Source organism: Tachyglossus aculeatus, chromosome 11, assembly GCF_015852505.1.
Source record: "Tachyglossus aculeatus isolate mTacAcu1 chromosome 11, mTacAcu1.pri, whole genome shotgun sequence".
Taxonomy (NCBI): Eukaryota; Metazoa; Chordata; class Mammalia; order Monotremata; family Tachyglossidae; genus Tachyglossus; species Tachyglossus aculeatus.
The window spans coordinates 18421368-18440339 of record NC_052076.1 but is presented as its reverse complement, the minus strand read 5'-3'; the positions used below and the strand labels follow the sequence as shown (position 1 = coordinate 18440339).

Genomic DNA, 18972 nt, shown 5'->3' with positions numbered 1-18972 from the left:
CACAGTAAGGGGATGGGAGGGGGAGGAGGAGCCCGCAAAAGAGACTGAGAATGAACGACCGGAGAGATAAGAGGAGAACCAGGAGAGGACGGAGTCTGTGAAGCCAAGGTTGGATAGCGTGTTGAGGAGAAGGGGGTGGTCCACAGTGTCCAAGGCAGCTGAGAGGTCGAGGAGGATTAGGATAGAGTAGGAGCCGTTGGATTTGGCAAGCAGGAGGTCATTGGTGACCTTTGAGAGGGCAGTTTCCGTGGAATGTAGGGGACGGAAGTCAAACTTTAAAATGGGGATTAAGACTGTGAGCCCTATGCAGGACAGGGACTGTGTCCAACCCCATTATCTTGTATCTACTCCAACACTTAGAACAGCACCTAGCACATAGTAAGTGCTTAACAAATCCCACAGTTATTACTGTTAGGTCAGACACAGTCCCTATCCCATGCAGTCTAAGGTACTGTCGTCAAGCCTCAGGAAAGGACAGGTGACCGCCAATGAATGCTGACGTGGGGCCTGTTATTGTGCTCTGGCACCAAGATGGGGGGACAGGGGACGGGTGGGCACTTGGGGCCTTGTGGGCAGAGGTGTTCGGATGCGTCGTGGCCTTCTCGCGTTTCCAAGGGCATAGCACCACCCCCCAGCGCAGAGGGGCACCCCCACCCGCCAACTGCCTCACCTTCGCTTCATCCCCACCGGTCGCTGGCATCACACCTCATTACCTTGTAATGAAAAGAAAGTTTACTCGCAAGCTGAACGCAAGACATGAGCCGCAGCAGAAACCGGCCAGACAGCTGAGCCGTCAGGGTCCTCCAGCCTTGAGCGTCGGCTTTCTCGCTGGCCCCCGGGACCACCGCTGGTCTGCAGACGGCCTCCACCTGCTTCACCGTGGACCTGGAAGGTTTGGGGGGGGGTCGGGGGGGGAGAAGCAAGCTCACTGTGGAACAAATGGCAGGGAAGCCTGAAGGTGCTCAGTTCAAAAAACCTAAAGGAGGCCACCTTTTTTATGGGTTTTTTTAGTATCTGTCAAGCGCTTAGTATGAGCCAGGCACTTTTCTAAGCGTTGGGATAGATACAAACTAATCAGGTTGGACAAAGTTCATAACCCACATGGGGCTCCCAGTCTTCATCCCCGTTTTACAGATGAGGTAACTGAGACACTGAGAAGTTAAGTGACTTGCCCAAGGTCACACAGCAAAGTGCATTGGCCCGGGAGTCAGTTCTTATCCCGGCTCCACCACTTGCCTGCCGGGTGAACTTGGGTAAGTCGCTTTACTTCTCTGGGCCTCAGTTACTTCATCTATAAAATGGGGATTGAGACTGGGAGCCCCACGTGGGACAAGGATTGTGTCCAAACTGATCTGCTTGTACCCACCCCAGTAATAATAATAATAATAATGGCATTTATAAAGTGCTTACTATGTGCAAAGCACTGTTCTAAGCACTGGGGAGGGATACAAGGTGATCAGGTTGTCCCACGGGGGGCTCATAGTCAATCCCCATTTTCTAGATGAGGTAACTGAGGCCCAGAGAAGTTAAGTGTCTTGTCCAAAGTCACACAGCCGACAGTTGGCGGAGCCGGGATTTGAACCCATGACCTCTGACTCCAAAGCCCGGGCTCTTTCCACTGAGCCACACAGTGCAGGGCACGCAGTAAGGGCTTAATGAATACTACAATGTTCCGTACTAGGCTGTTGTAGATAGAATCACAGATGGAGAGGGAAGACTTGGGGGTGGTACATGTTAGTCCATGGGGAGAGGATAAGAGATGGAAACAGGAGGGTTAGGGGTGTTGGATGATCTGTAATGCGCGACTGGGGGTGAATCAGGGATGATCCACGCCGGGTCACTGGAGGGAGAGTCAGGGATGAAGAGGGGTAGAGGCGTTGAATGGTCTGGGTCCCTGAAGGGATATTCAGGGATAGAGAATTTTAGAGCTGCGAACACGAGCTGTGGAGTGCTGCTGGTAGAAATCCAGGTATCAGGCTGACCGCGTCCATCTTCGATTCATTCTCGTCTGCTATAGCTCTACCCTCTCTGCCGGACAACATTACTTCTCCAACCTCACTGAATCCCTCGCCCATTGGCCCTGCCAGTTGTTTCAGACATTTAACTCTCTTCAAATCCCTTGTTCCACCGTTCCCCATCTCCATCCCCTTCCCCCGGCGCTGGCCTGGCCGCCACCAGCTCATTCCCATCCAACCCCTCCCCGCCCGTTGTGCTGTCTCCTCCCCGCACACACTCCCACCCACACATGGCTTCACATTGCCAAATGCAGCCTGTGGAACAACCCCCGCTCCATCTTGGAAAAGCTTCCCATCACCCGTGACCCATTCCTGACCCAGTCACTGCCCTTCCTCGCTATCATTGAAACCTGGCTCTCTCATCTTCTCCCACTCCTCCAGACTCACTGGGCTTCCTTCTCACTTTCCAATGCCGCTTTTGCGCCATTTCACTTCCCCCATCCCTCTCCTTCCTTTCCCGTATCATCCGCCTCTACCACCCACTCCAGTTTTGAATCACGGTCATCTCCCACCCCCAGACCCTACCTCCAACTTTCTGAACCATTTTGATACCTTTCTCACATTCCTTCTCTCAACTCCTCGGGAACTTCCAATGGCTGCCCATCCATCTCCATACCAAACAAAAATTCCGTACCATTGGTTTTAAAACAGTCAATCAGCTTGCTCCCTCTTACCTCATCTCAGTGATCTCCTGCTTCAGCACTCCGCTCCTCTAGCACCACCACCACTGAACCCCGATCTCTTCTATCTCACCACCAACCCCTTTCCCACGTCCTCTCCCTAGCCTGGAACTCTCTCCCACTCCATATACACCAGACCACTGCTCTCTCCACCTCCAAAGCTTTATTTAGGTCACATCTCTTCCAAGAGGCCTTCCCTGAAAAGCCCTCTTTTCCTCAGCTCGCTCTCCCTTCTGCATCATCTTTGCTTGTGGATCTGTGACATTTGATATTCGCCCCACCACCAACCCCACAGTACTTGTATATTTAAATTATATACTAAAAATTATTTATATTAATGTCTGCATTGATTGATTGACTGACTGAATCATCTTCCACTCCCTTCTGCATCACCCTGACTCGCTCCCTTTAACCTTCCCCCCCCCCCCCCCACCCCCTGCACTTATGAATATATCTGTAATTTCACCTATTTCTATTGATGTCTGTTTACTTGTATTGATTTCTGTCTCCTCTGCTCTAGACTGTGAGCTCGTCGTGGACAGGGATTGTCTCTCATTATTGCTGTATTGTACTTTCCCAAGCGCTTAGTACAGTACTCTGCACACAGTAAGCACTCAATAAATATGAATGAATGATTGATTTCTCCATCCCTACATTGACCTTTGGGGACTTCAACATCCTCGTGGATGTTCCTGACGACCCTTCCGCAGCCTGATAAGTTCCCCTGACTTCCTGTTCCATTCCATCTCATTCACTCACCAGCTTGGACACACACTCGATCTCATCGCTCCTAGTCACTGTACCCTCACCAACTCTGAAATCCCTATAATCCAACCACACCCTCCCCACCTGTCTTCTCTCCCACGTACCCCCTCAACACAAATCTGTCCTGGTCCCCTACCGAGACCTCCAATCTTTTGAGCTGCACCAATTTTCTCAATTTTCCCATTTAGTCTCCCTATCCAATCTGCCTTCCATTGACAACCAAATTGACACCGTCAACACCACCCTCTCTACTGAACTCAACTCACTCGCTCCCCTATCCCTTTGCCGATTTTATACCATGAACCACAGCTTTGCATCGCCTCCACAGTCCCCTTGCTTTGCTCCTGTGAGTGAGCTGCAGACTGCTGCTGGCAGAAGTCCAGATACCATGCCAACCTTATCCATCTCGTACTCACCCTTGCCTGCTTTGGTTCTGCCCGGAGACATCATCATCATCATCATCAATCGTATTTATTGAGCGCTTACTGTGTGCAGAGCACTGTACTAAGCGCTTGGGAAGTACAAGTTGGCAACATATCGAGACAGTCCCTACCCAACAGTGGGCTCACAGTCTAAAAGGGGGAGACAGAGAACAAAACCAAACATACTAACAAAATAAAATAAATAGATTAGATAGGTACAAGTAAAATAAATAAATAAATAGAGTAATAAATACGTACAAACATATATACATATATAGCAGATGGCCTTCCTCTCGCTAGCCACTGGCCAAGCTGGGAATGGAATGGGCAGGCCTCTGCTGGACCCTCCCTCCCATAGCCGAGACTGGGAGAGGACTGGAAACTCTCCAGATGCCAATCTGAGAGGGGTATATATATTCTTACTTTGGGCTTCCATTCTGTTGGGTGGGGAGACAAGGATGGAGGGAATGGACGGACCCAACAAAAACAGGATGAAGTTGATTCGGAACATGGATCAATGGGACCAAACTGCCTGGAAAATATGGTAACAGTCAATCAAGCCAGGAAATAAGAGGTCTGGGAATATACAATAATTACGTGGCTAATCCTAGATCCTTGTCTTTTATTCTTCTTCCAATTCTCTCCAGCACCTAGCCCATGCCCCTTTCCTCTTTCTCTTCCATATTCACTCATTCAATCATATTTATTGAGCACTTACTGGGAGCAAAGCACTGTACTAAGGGCTTGGGAGAGAATGATATAACATCAGACACGTTCAGAGAAGCAGCGTGGCTCAATGGAAAGAGCACCCGCTGTGGAGTCAGAGGTCATGGCTTCTCCATCCTTATTCACTCCCATGCCAATTGCCCTCATCAGTTGTTTCAGAAATAAACTCCTTCCTCAAACCCCCGGTACATCCACCACCCCAATCTCTTGCCCCTAATGATCTGACCACACACCGTATTGAGGAAAATTAAACCATCAGGCGTGATCTCCCTAAAATCTCCCTTGCCCCTCTCCAGTCCCTCCCTTTTCCTGCCCCTCCATCTTTCCCAGCAGGATCTCAAGAGGAAATAACCACCTCCTCTCAAAATCCACCTCCTCCAACCCTTCACACCTTATCAAAATATCTTATCCCTCTCATCCCTCTCATCTTCCCTCCCTAACCACCATTTTCATTCATTCATTCATTCAATCGTATTTACTGAGCACTTACTGTGTGCAGAGCACTGTACTAAGCACTGAAGAGCACTGTACTAAGCACTTGGGAAGTACAAGTCGGCAACATATAGAGACAGTCCCTACCCAACAATGGGCTCACAGTCTAGAAGGGGGAGACAGACAACAAAGCAAAACATACAGATAGGTGTAAAAATCATCAGAACAAATAGAATTATAGCTGTATGCACATCATTAACAAAATAAATAGAATAGTAAATATGTACAAGTAAAATGGAGTAATAAATCTGTACAAATATATACAAGTGCTGTGGGGAGGGGAAGGAGGTAGGGTGGGGGGATGGGGAGGAGGAGAGAAAAAGGGGGTTCAGTCTGGGAAGGCCTCCCGGAGGAGTTGAGCTCTCAGTAGGGCTTTGAAGGGGGGAAGAGAGCTAGCTTGGCAGATGTGCGGAGGGAGGGCATTCCAGGCCAGGGGAAGGATGTGGCCTGGGGGTCGACGGCGGGACAGGCGAGAATGAGGCACAGTGAGGAGGTGAGTGGCGGCAGAGGAGCGGAGGGTGCAGGCTGGGCTGTAGAAGGAAAGAAAGGAGGTGAGGTAGGAGGGGGCGAGGTGATGGACAGCCTTGAAGCCGAGAGGGAGGTGTTTCTGCTTGTTTCGTAGGTTGACAGGCAGCCAGTGGAGATTTTTGCGGAGGGGAGTAACATGCCCAGAGCGTTTCAACTGTTCACTCTCCTATGGCTCCTTCCCTGCTGCTTTCAAACATGCCCATGTCTCCCCTATTGTAAAAATACCCTCCCTTGATCCCAAGGCTCCCTCCAGTTATTGTCCCGGCTCCGTCTTACCATTCCTCTCCAAAACCCTTAAGCGAGTAGTCTACACCTGCTGCCTCCACTTCCTCTCCTTCAATTCTCTCCTGGACCCCCTCCAATCTGGCTTTGACCCCCTTCACTCCACAGAAACCATACTCTCAAAGGTCACTAATGACCTCCTTTCTGCCGAATCCAAAGGCCTCTACTCCATCGTAATACTCAACCTCTCGGTTGCTTTTGACACTGTGGGCCACCCCCTTCTGGAAACATTATGCAACCTTGGCTCCACTGATGCTGTCCTCTCCTGGTTCTCCTCCTCTCTCTCTGGTTGCTCCTTCTCCTGAGCGGCAGCAAGGCTTAGTGGAAAGAGCACGGGCTTGGGAGTCGGAGGTTGTGGGTTCTAATCCCGGCTCCACCACTTATCAGTTGTGTGACTTTGGGCAAGTCACTCCACTTATCTGTGCCTCAGTTGCCTCACTTGTAAAATGGAGATTAAGATTGTGAGCTTCACGTGGGACAACCTGATTACCTTGTATCTACCCCAGTGTTTAGAACAGTGCTTAGAACATAGTAATCGCTTAACAAATATCATCGTCATTATTATTATTCTCTGTCTCTTTTGCAGTCTTCTCCTCTGCCTCCCACCCCCTAACTGTGGGAGCCCCTCAAGGCTCATTTCTGGGTCTCCGACCATTCTCCAACTATACCCACTCCCTTGGAGACTTCATTCACTCCTATGCGTTCAACTACCATCTCTTTGCCAATGATTCCCCAATCTCCATCTCCATCTCTTGATCTTTCTCCTTCTCTGCAGTCTTGCATTTCCTCTTGCCTTCAGGACATCTCTACTTGGATGTCCTCCTGACACCTCAAACTTAACAGGTCCAAAACAGAACTCCTCATAACCCAACCCAAACCCTGTCCTCCCCTTGACTTTCCCATCACTGCAGACAGCACCACCATCCTTCCTGTTCACGAGCCTGTAACTTTGACTTACTTATCTCATTCAACCCACCTATTCAATCTGTCACCAAATCCTGTTGGTTCACCCTTCACAATATCCCTAAAATCCACCCTTTCCTCTCCATTAAACTGCTACCACATTAATCCAAGCACTTATCTTATCCCCCCTTGATTACCACATCAGCCTCACTGCTGACCGCCCTGTCTTTCCCAAACTGCAGTCCATAATTCACTCTGCTGCCCAGACTGTTTTCCTACAAAACCATCCAATCCATGTTTCCCCAAATCCTCGAGAACCTCCAGTGGTTGACCATCAACTTCTGCATCAAATAGAAACTCCTCATCGTTGGCTTTAATGCAGTCAGTCACCTTGCCCCTTCCCACCTCACCTTGCTACTCTCCTACTTCACCGAGCCCACACACTTCGCTCCTCTTAATGCCAACCTACTCACTGTACCTCAATCTCCACTATCTTGCTGCCTAACTCTCTTCCACATCCTGCCTCTAGCCTGGAAATCCTTCCCTCTTCATATCCAGCAGATACTCTCTCCATCTTCAAAGTCTTATTAAAAGCGCATCTCCTCCAAGAGGCCTTCCCTGACCAAGCCCTCATTTCCTCTTCTCCCACTCACTTCTGCATCACCCTTGCACTTGGATTTGAGCACTTTATTCACCGCTCCCTCAGCCCCACAGCACTTATGTACACATCCGTAAATTCTTTATTTAAATCAATGTCTGCCTCCCCTTCTAGACTGCAAACTCCTTGTGGGCCGGAAATGTGTCTATCAACTCGTTGTATTGAACCCTCCCAGCACTTAGTAGAATACTCTGCCCACAGTAAACACTCAACAAATATGATTGATTGATTGACCAATCCTAATTTATTATCATCTTATTGTGTAGAGTACTGTACTAAGCACTTGGAAGAGTCCAATATAACAATAAACAGACACATTCCCTGCCCACAACAAGCTTGCAGTTTGACTGATCGATCCCTGGCCCCGAATGACCTGGCCACATACTTTACCAAGAAAATTGAAACCATCAGGTATGATCTCCCTAAAATTTCCCCTGCTCTTCTCTAGTCCCTCCCTCCTCCTGCCCCTTCTTCGACTACCCCATCTTTTCCAGGAGTATCTCAAAATCTTCCCCCTCTAAATGCACCCTCTAACCCCATCCCTCTGAACTTTATCAAAGTGCTTGCCCCCTCCCTTCTTCCCTCCCTGACCATCATCTGCAACCGTCCACTAGCCGATGGCTTCCTCCCCAGTAATTTCAAACACGCTCACGTCTTCCCTATCCTAACAAAACCCTCCCTTGACCCCAAAGCTCCCTCCAGTTATCACCCCATCTTCCTCCAACCATTCCTCTCCAGATTCTTGAGCAAACTGTTATATACCCGCTGCCTTCACTCTCTCTCCTCCAATTCTGTCCTTGACCCCCTCCAATCTGTCTTCCACCCCCACCGAAACTATCCACTCAAAGGTCACCAATGATCTCCTTCTTCACAAATCCAATGGCCTCTACTGAATCCTAATCCTCCTCGACCTCTCAGCTGCCTTTGATACTGTGGACCACCCCCTTTTCCTGGAAACATTATTCAATCATTCATTCAATCGTATTTATTTAGCACTTAATGTGTGCAGAGCACTGTACTAAGCGCTTGGGAAGTACAAATCGGCAACATATAGAGATGGTCCCTACCCAACAATGGGATCACAGTCTAGAAGGCGAAGACAGACAACAAAACAAAACAAGTAGACAGGTGTCAATACCATCAGAATAAATAGAATTATAGGTATACGCACATCATTAATAAAATAGAGTAATAAATATGTACAAATATATACAAGTGCTGTGGGGAGGGGAAGGGGGTAGAGTTGGGGGGATGGGAAGGGGAGACGAAAAAGGGGGCTCAGTCTGGGAAGGCCTCCTGGAGGAGGTGAGCTCTCAGTAGGGCTTTGAAGGGAGGAAGGGAGCTAGCTTGGCAGATGTGTGGAGGGAGGGCATTCCAGGCCAGGGGAAAGACGTGGGCTGGGGGTCGACGGCAGGACAGGTGAGAATGGGGCACAGTGAGGAGGTGAGTGGCGGCAGAGGAGCGGAGGGTGCGGGCTGGGCTGGAGAAGGAGAGAAGGGAGGTGAGGTGGGAGGGGGCGAGGTGATGGACAGCCTTGAAGCCAAGAGTGAGGGGTTTCTGCTTGATTCGTAGGTTGACAGGCAGCCACTGGAGATTTTTGCGGAGGGGAGTAACATGCCCAGAGCGTTTCAACTGTTCACTCTCCTATGGGTCCTTCCCTGCTGCTTGGGCAATGGGGATGGGAGGAGGGGGAGGAGAGGAAAAGGGGGGGCTCAGTCTGGGAAGGCCTCCTGGAGGAGGTGAGCTCTCAGTAGGGCTTTGAAGGGAGGAAGAGAGCTAGTTTGGCGGATGTGAGGAGGGAAGGTATTCCAGGCCAGAGGAAGGACGTGGGCCGGGGTCGACGGCGGGACAGGCGAGAACGAGGCACAGTTGGGAGGTTAGTGACAGAGGAGCGGAGCGTGTGGGCTGGGCTGTAGAAGGAGAGAAGGGAGGTGAGGTGGGCGGGGGCGAGGGGATGGACAGCCTTGAGGCCAAGAGTGAGGAGTTTTTGCTTGATTCAAAGGTTGATAGGCAACCACTGGAGATTTTAGAGGAGGGGAGTGACATGCCCAGAGCGTTTCTGCACAAAGATAATCCGGGCAGCAGAGTGAAGTAGAGACTGAAGTGGGGAGAGACAGGAGGATGGGAGATCAGAAAGGAGGCTGATACAGTAATCCAGTCAGGATAGGATGAGAGATTGAACCAGCAAGGTAGCGGTTTGGATGGAGAGGAAAGGGAGGAGCTTAGCGATGTTGCGGAGGTGAGACTGGCAGGTTTTGGTGATGGATTGGATGTGTGGGGTGAACGAGAGGGCAGAGTCGAGGATGACACCAAGGTTGCGGACTTGTGAGACGGGAATGATGGTAGTGCGCCTATGTGACAGGAAAGTCAGGGAGAGGACAGGGTTTGGGAGGGAAGATAAGGAGCTCAGTCTTGGAGTTTTAGATGGCGGGCAGACATCCAGATGGAGATGTCCTGAAGGCAGGAGGAGATACGGGCCTGGAAGGAGGGAGAGAGAACACGGGTGGAGATGCAGATTTGGGTGTCATCAGCATAGAGATGATAGTTGAAGCCATGGAAGCGAATGAGTTCACCAAGGGAGTGGGTTTAGATGGAGAACAGAAGGGGACCAAGAACTGATCCTTGAGGAGCCCCTACAGAAAGGGGATGGGAGGGGGAGGAGGAGCCCGCAGAGGAGACTGAGAATGAACGGCCGGAGAGATAAGAGGAGAACCAAGAGAGGACGGAGTCTGTGAAGCCAAGGCTGGATAGCATGTTCAGGAGAAGGGGGTGGTCCACAGTGTCGAAGGCAGCTGAGAGGTCGAGGAGGATTAGGATAGAGCAGGAGCTATTGGATTTGGCAAGAAGGAGGTCATTGGTGACCTTTGAGAGGGCAGTTTTGGTGGAGTGTAGGGGATGGAAGCCAGATTGGAGGGGGTCAAGGAGAGAGTTGGCATTGAGGAATTCGAGGCAGCGAGTGAAGACGACTCATTCTAGGAGTTTGGAAAGGAAGGGTAGGAGAGAGATAGGGTGACAACTACAAGGGGAGGTGGGGTCAAGAGAGGGTTTTTTTAGGATAGGGGAGACGTGGGCATGTTTGAAGGCAGAGGGAACAGAACCAGTGGAGAGTGAGCGGTTGAAGATGGAAGTTAAGGAGGGGAGGAGGGAAGAGGTGAGAGTTTTCATAAGATGAGAGGGAATGGGGTCTGAAGCACAGGTGGATGGGGTGGCACTTGAGAGGAGGATATCTCATCTGAAGATACTGCTAGGAAGGATGGGAAAGTAGCGGAGAGGTTATTCAACCTTGGCTTCACTGAACCTTTCCTGGTTCTCCTTCTATCTCTCTGGCTGCTCACTCTCAGCCTCTTTCGGGGGCTCCTTTTCTGCCTCCCACCCTTTAACTGTGTGAGTCCCTAAAGGGTCAGGTCTGAGTCCCCTTCTATTCTCCATCTACACTTACTCCTTTGGAGAATTCATTTGCTCCCATGGTTTCAACTACCATCTCCAGCCCTGATCGCCCTCCTTCTCTGCAGCCTCGCACTTCCTCCTGCCTTCAGAACATCTCTACTTGGGTGTCCTGCTGAAACTTCAAACTTCACGTGTACAAAACAGAACTCGTCACCTGTTGGTTCTACTTTCAAAATATCGCTAACAGCTGCCCTTTTCTCTCCATCCAAACTGCTACCATGCTGATCCAAGCACTTATCCTATCCCACCTTGACTACTGAATCTTCTTGCTGACCTCCCTGCCTCCTGTCTCTCCCCACTCCAGTTCACCTTCCACTCTGCTGTCTGTATCATTTTTCAAAAAGGACCATTCAGTCCATGTTTCCCCAAGCCTCTTGACCGCTTGCCCATCCACCTCCACATTAAACAGAAACTCCTCACCACTGGCTTTAAAGCACTCAATCCCCTTGTCCCCTCTCATCTTCACTGCTCGCCTACTATAACCCAGCATGCTCCTTTCACTCCTCTGATGCCAACCTGTACCTTGATCTTGCCTATTTGCCACCAATCCCTTTCCCACATCCTGCCTCTAGCCTGGAACGCCCTCCCCTTTATAGCTACCAAACAATCACTTGCCCTCCCTTCAAAGCCTTATGAAAATCACACCTCCTCTAAGAGGTTTTCCCTAAGCCCTCCTTTTCCCTACTCCCTCTCCCTTCTGCATTGCCCTGGCCCTTGGATTTGTACCCTTTACGCACTTAATATTACAGCACTTATGTATGTAACCATAATTTATTTTAATGCCTGTCTCACCCTCTAGACTGTAAGCTCCTTGTGGGCAGGGAACTTGTCTAGCAACTCTGTCATAACTGTACTCTCCCAATCCCTGAGTATGGAGCTCTGCACACAGTAAGCGCTCAGTAAATATGACTGAACGACAGAGGCGTTGGATGGTTCATGTTGGGTCACTGGGGAGATTTAGGGATGGAGAGGGGAGACTTGGAAGTATTGGAGACCCTGGCCCATCTCTACTTTTGAGGGTAAGTGTCCAAGAGGGAAATCAACATAATGTTCACCCAAATGCCTGATGCCGTCAAGACTCACCAGACGAATCATCTGTCTCACCCAGGATGATGTTGCTTAAGGTCTGAAGACCTTACATAAAGGAGCTTCTGTTGGCAAGAGCAAACCTTACATCTTGGCTTTCCTAATATCCATTTCTAGCAATCAATCAATCAATCAATTGTATTTAATGAGCACTTGGTAGATTGCGCACAAGGAGCTTACAGTCAAGATGGGGAGACAGGCATTAAAAATAAATTATGGATAGGTACAACAGTGCTGTGGGGCTGAGGGTGGGATGACTGTCAAGTGCTTAAAGGGTACAGATAAAGTGCATTGGTGATGCAGAAGGGAGACAGAGTAGGGGAAATGAGGGCTTAGTTGGAGAAGGCCCCTTAGACTTGTGATTCTAATAAGGCCTTGAACTCAGGGAGACCGATGGTTTCAATCAACCAATCAATCAAATTTATTGAGCACTTATTGTGTGTAGAGCACTGTACTATGTGCTTGAAAGAGTACAATATAACAGAGACAGTAGAAACGTCCTCTACCCATAATGATCTTTAGTCTAGAGGGAAGACAGACATTAATATGAATAAATAAATTATGGGTATGTAAATAACAATAATAATGGTATTTGTTAAGTGCTTCCATTGTGCCAAGCACTGTTCTAAGCACTGGGGTAGATCTAAGGTAATCAGGTTCTCCCACGTGGGGCTCACGGCCTTAATTCCCATTTTACAGATGAGGTAACTGAGGCATAGAGAAGTTAACTGATTGGCCCACAGTCACACAGCTGACAAGTGGCGGAGCCAGGATTAGAACCCACGCCCTCTGACTCCCAAGCCTGGGCTCTTTCAATTAAGCCACGCTGCTTCTCTAAGTGCTTTGGGGCTGAGGGAGCGGTGAATGAAGGATGCAAATCCAAGTGCAAGAGTGAAGTAGAAGGGAGCAGTAGAACAGGAAATGAGGAGAGATAAAGGGAGAGGGTGTGTTCCTGGCCAGAGGCAGAATGTGGGTGAGGGATCGGTGGCAAGAGAGATGAGATCAAGGTACAGCGAGTAGGATGGCATTACAGGTGTGAAGCGAGCAGGCTGGGCTTTAGTAGGAAATCAGTGAGGTAAGATAGGACGGGGTAAAATGATCGACTGAGTGCTCTGAAGCAAATGGTGAGGAGTTTCTTTTGATGTGGAGGTGGATGGACAGCCACTGGAGGTTCTTGTGAAGTGGGGAATCATTAAATCAATCAATCAATGAGATTTATTGAGCACTGACTATGTACAGAGCACCGTACTAAGCACTTGGGAGAGCACAATACATCTCACTGCCAACCTCTCGCCCACATCCTGCCTCTGACCCTTAACGCCTCCCTCCTCATATCCAATAGACAATTACTCTACCTCCCTTCAAAGCCTTAATGAAGGCTCATCTCCTCCAAGAGGCCTTCCCTGACTAAGCCCTCTTTTCCTCTTCTCCCACTCCCTTCCGTGTCGCCCTGACTTGCTCCCTTTATTCATTCCCCCTCCCAGCGGAGGTCCTCTCAGTGGAAAGAGCCCGGGCTTTGGAGTCGGAGGTCATGGGTTCAAATCCCGGCTCCGCCAACTGTCAGCTGTGTGGCTTTGGGCAAGTCACTTCACTTCTCTGGGCCTCAGTTACCTCATCTGTAAAATGGGGATTAAGACTGTGAGCCCCATGTGGGACAACCTGTTCACCTTGTAACCTCCCAAGTGCTTAGAACAGTGCTTTGCACACAGTAAGTGCTTAATAAATGCCATCATTATTATTATTATGTACATATCTGTAATTTATTTATGTATACTTAAGTCTGTCTTCCCCCCTTTAAAATGTAAGCTCTATTATACTCTCCCAAGCACTTAGTACAGTGGCCCCATACACAGTAAGCACTCAATAAATACGGTTGAATGACTGAATGAAGAGTTGGTAGATATGTTAGACAACTCCCCCATCTAGACTGTGAGCCCATTGTTGGGTAGGGACCATCTCTATATGTTGCCAACTTGTACTTCCCAAGCGCTTACTACAGTGCTCTGCAAATAGTAAGCGCTCAATAAATACGATTGAATGAATGAATGAATGTTCCCTGCCTACTGACTGAGCTTTCAGTCTAGAGGAAACACGGACTGAATGGTTTGTTAGAAAAATGATCTGGACAGCAGGGCGAAGTATAGACGGAGAAGCAGCGTGGCATAGTGGACTGAGCACAGGACCGGGAGTCAGAAGGTCATGGGTTCTACTTCTGGCTCCATCACGTATCTGCTGTGTGACCTTGGGCAAGTCACTTTACTTCTCTGTGCCTTAATTGGGATTGAGACTGTGAGACCCATGGGAGACAGGGACTGTGTCCAACCCGATTTGCTTGTATCCACCCCAGTGCTTCGGACAGTGCTCCTACTCTATCCTAATCCTCCTCGACTTCTCAGCTGCCTTCGACACTGTGATCCACCCCCTTCTCCTCAACACGCTATCCGACCTTGGCTTCACAGACTCTGTCCTCTCCTGGTTCACCTCATCTCTCTGGCTGTTCATTCTCAGTCTCTTTCGTGGGCTCCTCCTCCCCCTCCCATCCCCTTACTCTAGGGGTTCCTCAAGGGTCAGGTCTTGGTCCCCTTCTGTTCTCTATACACTTACTCCCTTGGTGACCTTATTCGCTCCCACGGCTTCAACTATCATCTCTACGCTGATGACACCCAAATGTACATCTCTGCCCCTGCTCTCTCTCCCTCCCTTCAGGCTCCTGTCTCCTCCTGCCTTCAAGACATCTCCATCTGGATGTCTGCCCGCCATCTAAAACTCAATATGTCCAAGACTGAACTCTTTATCTTCCCTCCCAAACCCTGCCCGCTCCCTGACTTTCCCATCACTGTTGACGGCACTACCCTCCTTCCCGTCTCACAAGCCCGCAAACTTGGTGTCATCCTCGACTCTGCTCTCTGTTCTCCCCTCAAATCCAATCCGTCACCAAAACCTGCCAGTCTCACCTACGCAACATCGCCAAGATCCGCTCTTTCCTCTCCATCCAAACTGCTACCCTGCTGATTCAATCTCTCATCCTATCCCGACTGTATTACTGCATCAGCCTCTTCTCTGATCTCCCATCCTCCTGTCTCTCCCCACTTCAATCCATACTTCACACTGCTGCCCAGATCATCTTTGTGCAGAAACGCTCTGGGCACGTTACTCCCCTCCTCAAAAATCTCCGGTGGCTACCAATCAATCTGCGCATCAGGCAGAAACTCCTCACCCTGGGCTTCAAGGCTGTCCATCCATCCCCTCGTCCCCTCCTACCTCACCTCCCTTCTTTCCTTCTCCAGCCCAGCCCGTACCCTCTGCTCCTCTGCCGCTAACCTCCTCAGTGTGCCTCATTCTCGCCTGTCCCGCCGTCAACCCCCGGCCTACATCCTCCCCCTGGCCTGGAATGCCCTCCCTCCCCACATCCGCCAAGCTAGCTCTCTTCCTCCCTTCAAAGCCCTACTGAGAGCTCACCTCCTCCAGGAGGCCTTCCCAGACTGAGCCCCCTCCTTCCTTTCCCCCTCCTCCCCCTCCCCATCCCCCCACCTTACCTCCTTCCCCTCCCCACAGGACCTGCATATATGTACATATGTTTGTACATATTTATTACTCTATTTATTTTACTTGTACATATTTATTCTATTTATTTTATTTTGTTAATATGTTTTGTTTTGTTGTCTGTCTCCCCCTTCTAGACTGTGAGCCCGCTGTTGGGTAGGGACCGGCTCTATATGTTGCCAACTTGTACTTCCCAGGCGCTTAGTACAGTGCTCTGCACCCAGTAAGCGCTCAATAAATGATTGAATGAATGAATGAATACTTAGCACACAGTAAGCACTTAACAAATACAATTATTATTATAATTATTATATAATTATTCTAATCGTAGCTCCGCCACTCATCTGCTGTGTGACCTTGGGCAACTTACTTCACTTCTCTGGGCCTCAGTTACTTCATCTGTAAAATGGGGATTAAAACTGTGAGCCCCACATGGGACAACCTGCTTACCTTGTGTCTACCCCAGTGCTTAGAACAGTGCTCGGCACATAGTAAGCTCTTAACAAATACCATCATCATTATTATTATTATTATTACTGGAGGAAGTGGGAAGGACAGGAGGCAGGGAGGTCAGCAAGGAGGCTGATGCAGTCAAGATGGGAAAGGAGAGTGCTTGGTCAGTGTGGTAGCAATTTGGATGGAGAGGAAAGGGCGGATTTTAGCAATGTGGTGAAAGTAGAACCAACATGGTTTGGTTACAGATTGACTAAGTGGGTTAAATGAGAGAGATGAGTCAAGGATAATGCCGGAGCTACAGGCTTGTGAGGCAAGGAGGTGGTGGTGCCGTCTACAGTGATGGGAAAGTCACGGTGGGAAGTGACCTTGGAGAGGGCAGTTTCCTTGGAGTGAAGGGGCTGGAAGCTAGATTGGAGGAGGTCAAGAAGAGAAATGGAGGACAGGAAGTGGAGGCAGCAGGTGTAGACAACTCCCTCAAGGACTCTGGAAAGGAATAGTAGGAAGGAGACGGGGTAATAACTGGAGGGAGCCATGGAGTAGAAAGGGTTTTTTTTTAAGGATAGGGGACACATGAGCAGATTTGAATAATAATAATAATAATGGTATTTGTTAAGCGCTTACTATGCACAAGCACCGTTCTAAGCACTGGGGAGGTTACAAGGTGATCAGGTTGTCCCACGGGGGGCTTACAGTTTTAATCCCCATTTTACGGATGAGGTAACCGAGACACAGAGAAATTAGGTGACTTACCCAAAGTCACACAGCTGACAGTTGGCGGGGTCGGAACTTGAACCCATGACCTATGACTCCAAAGCCCGTGCTCTTTCCACTGAGCCACGCAGTGGGGAAGCAGCCATTGGAAAGATCAATTACATTTGCAAGTACAAGAGATACAATGAAAACCCTTGAACTTCTCAGAGGAAAAAAGACCACTTGACAGAGCCCGTCATCCAACCGGAAAGGCACCCACGACAAACGCCCCCCCGGTTCGGAACTTTACCTTTCTAGGATTTCTACGGCTTGGTAGCTCACGGATTTTTCTAGGCCCCATTGTTCACACAGGAGAAACACAAACTCTGCCAGGACAAGAAAGAAAAGTGCAATTCACCAGCGGAACCAGAACCGCTCTGTCACCAGGGTAGAGATGGGGTGAGGGAAGAAGCGTCTGGCAGGGAGAAGGGGAGATGAGTCAACTGCCATCTTTGAGGCTGAACGGAGAGTCCGACAGAATGCAGCTCGGCCTGAGGGGGACTTTGGTTGCACCCTTTTCTGGGGGTGTCTACCCCCAGATCACACTAGAATTACCAACCTGAAGGCAATCTGGGGGCCCTCTGCAGCTGGGGGGCCTCTCAGGGATGAATGTGAGCAATTAGCCGAGGAACAGGAGGAACAGTGGTGGGTGGAAGCAAACTGAACTCCCAAGGGAGAGTCATTATTCTTCTTCCCAGAGATCTGTTTGCTTAGCATCTTTTCTCACTCCTCGCTGTGCAAATATCACTAGCACGTTCGTTCTCTCCTCCAGGGCCCAGTGGGTGGGTTTGTGTGGAGACGCCCCTCCTCAGGGCTTGTTTGTTATCTTAAGCCGGGCTCAGAGGGGCTGGGCCCGTGCCAGATTTGGAGGGAGTGGGCAGGGGAGGTGACTGTAATCTAAAACCACAATTGGGTTGGTTGTGTGGGGGGTGGCATGACCCTTGGTAGAATCTGCCTTCTCCATTTCCTCTTTGAAGTCCAACCTCAGTTGAATATTTTGTTTGTAATTCTGCCATGATTGGGGTGGGAAAAGTACTGTCAGGCTTGGGCACAGAATGGTTCTCTCTTCCCAGAGCTGCCCAACTTTTACTGAACGCGTCGGCTTTGGGGAAGAGACTGGATGTGGGGGGCAGGTTCTCCTTGCAAACAGGCTAAACTGCCTTCTTCTCCCACTCACTCCAGAGTAATCAATCAATCAATCAATCGTATTTATTGAGCGCTTACTGTGTGCAGAGCACTGTACTAAGCGCTTGGGAAGTACAAGTTGGCAACAGCCCCTACCCAACAGTGGGCTCACAGTCTAAAAGCTGTGTAAGGAGTGCACTTCTCCAGTTCTTATAAGTCCTTCTAGACCGGGAGCCCATTGTTGGGTAGGGATTGTCTTTATCTGTTGCTGAATTGTACTTTCCAAGTGCTCAGTGAGCTTCTCCCGTTCTTCTAAGTCCTTCTAGACCAGGAGCCCATTGTTGGGTAGGGATTGTCTTTATCTGTTGCCGAATTGTACTTTTCAAGTGCTCAGTGAGCTTCTCCAGTTCTTCTAAGTCCTTCTAGACCGGGAGCCCATTGTTGGGTAGGGACTGTCTTTATCGGTTGCCGAATTGTACTTTCCAATTGCTTAGTGAGCTTTTCCAGTTCTTCTAAGTCCTTCTAGACCGGGAGCCCATTGTTGGGTAGGGACTGTCTTTATCTGTGGCCGAATTGTACTTTCCAAGTGCTCAGTGAGCTTCTCCAGTTCTTATAAATCCTTCTAGACCGGGAGCCCATTGTTGGGTAGGGACTGTCTTTATCGGTTGCCGAATTGTACTTTCCAAGTGCTTAGTACGGTGTTCCACACACAGTAAGCGCTCAATAAATACGACTGAATGAATGAACGGGGCTGGGTTTACCTGGGCAAAGAGGGGAGTAGATTCATGCCCACTCAGGTCAAAGCCCCGGGCGGCTCAAGGCAACCCAGGCCTTTGGCCCAAATTCCCCCCATTCCCCCCTTGTCCTGGTGGGGAAGGCCCGGCCTGGAAGGGGGACAGGGCGCGTACCCACGATGCGGGACTCCCTGAAGCTGCCCGTCCACTCGGCGGCCGCCTGCACCATCTGCTCGTTCTCCTGCGCCAGGTGCAATAGGGTGTCCTCGATCATCTCGGTGGAAACTGCCCCAAAGTGCAGTTCATTGAGGGTGCACCGGGCCCCCGCCATTGCTGAGGCTATATGCCCCCCACAGACCC

At 49.8% G+C, this 18972-nt stretch overlaps 1 protein-coding gene across 1 annotated transcript in view; it reads right to left on the bottom strand.

Moving 5' to 3' along the window:
- CNTD1 (cyclin N-terminal domain containing 1) overlaps nt 1-18972 on the bottom strand; it is a 24760-nt gene extending 5788 nt beyond the window's left edge. The window contains exons 1-3 of the mRNA XM_038753566.1: nt 18787-18972; nt 17004-17079; nt 714-885 (exon numbers count right to left, since the gene is read on the bottom strand). Coding sequence (XP_038609494.1) covers nt 714-885; nt 17004-17079; nt 18787-18943 — 405 coding nt within the window. The 5' untranslated portion in view covers nt 18944-18972. The remainder of the gene's footprint in view (nt 1-713; nt 886-17003; nt 17080-18786) is intronic.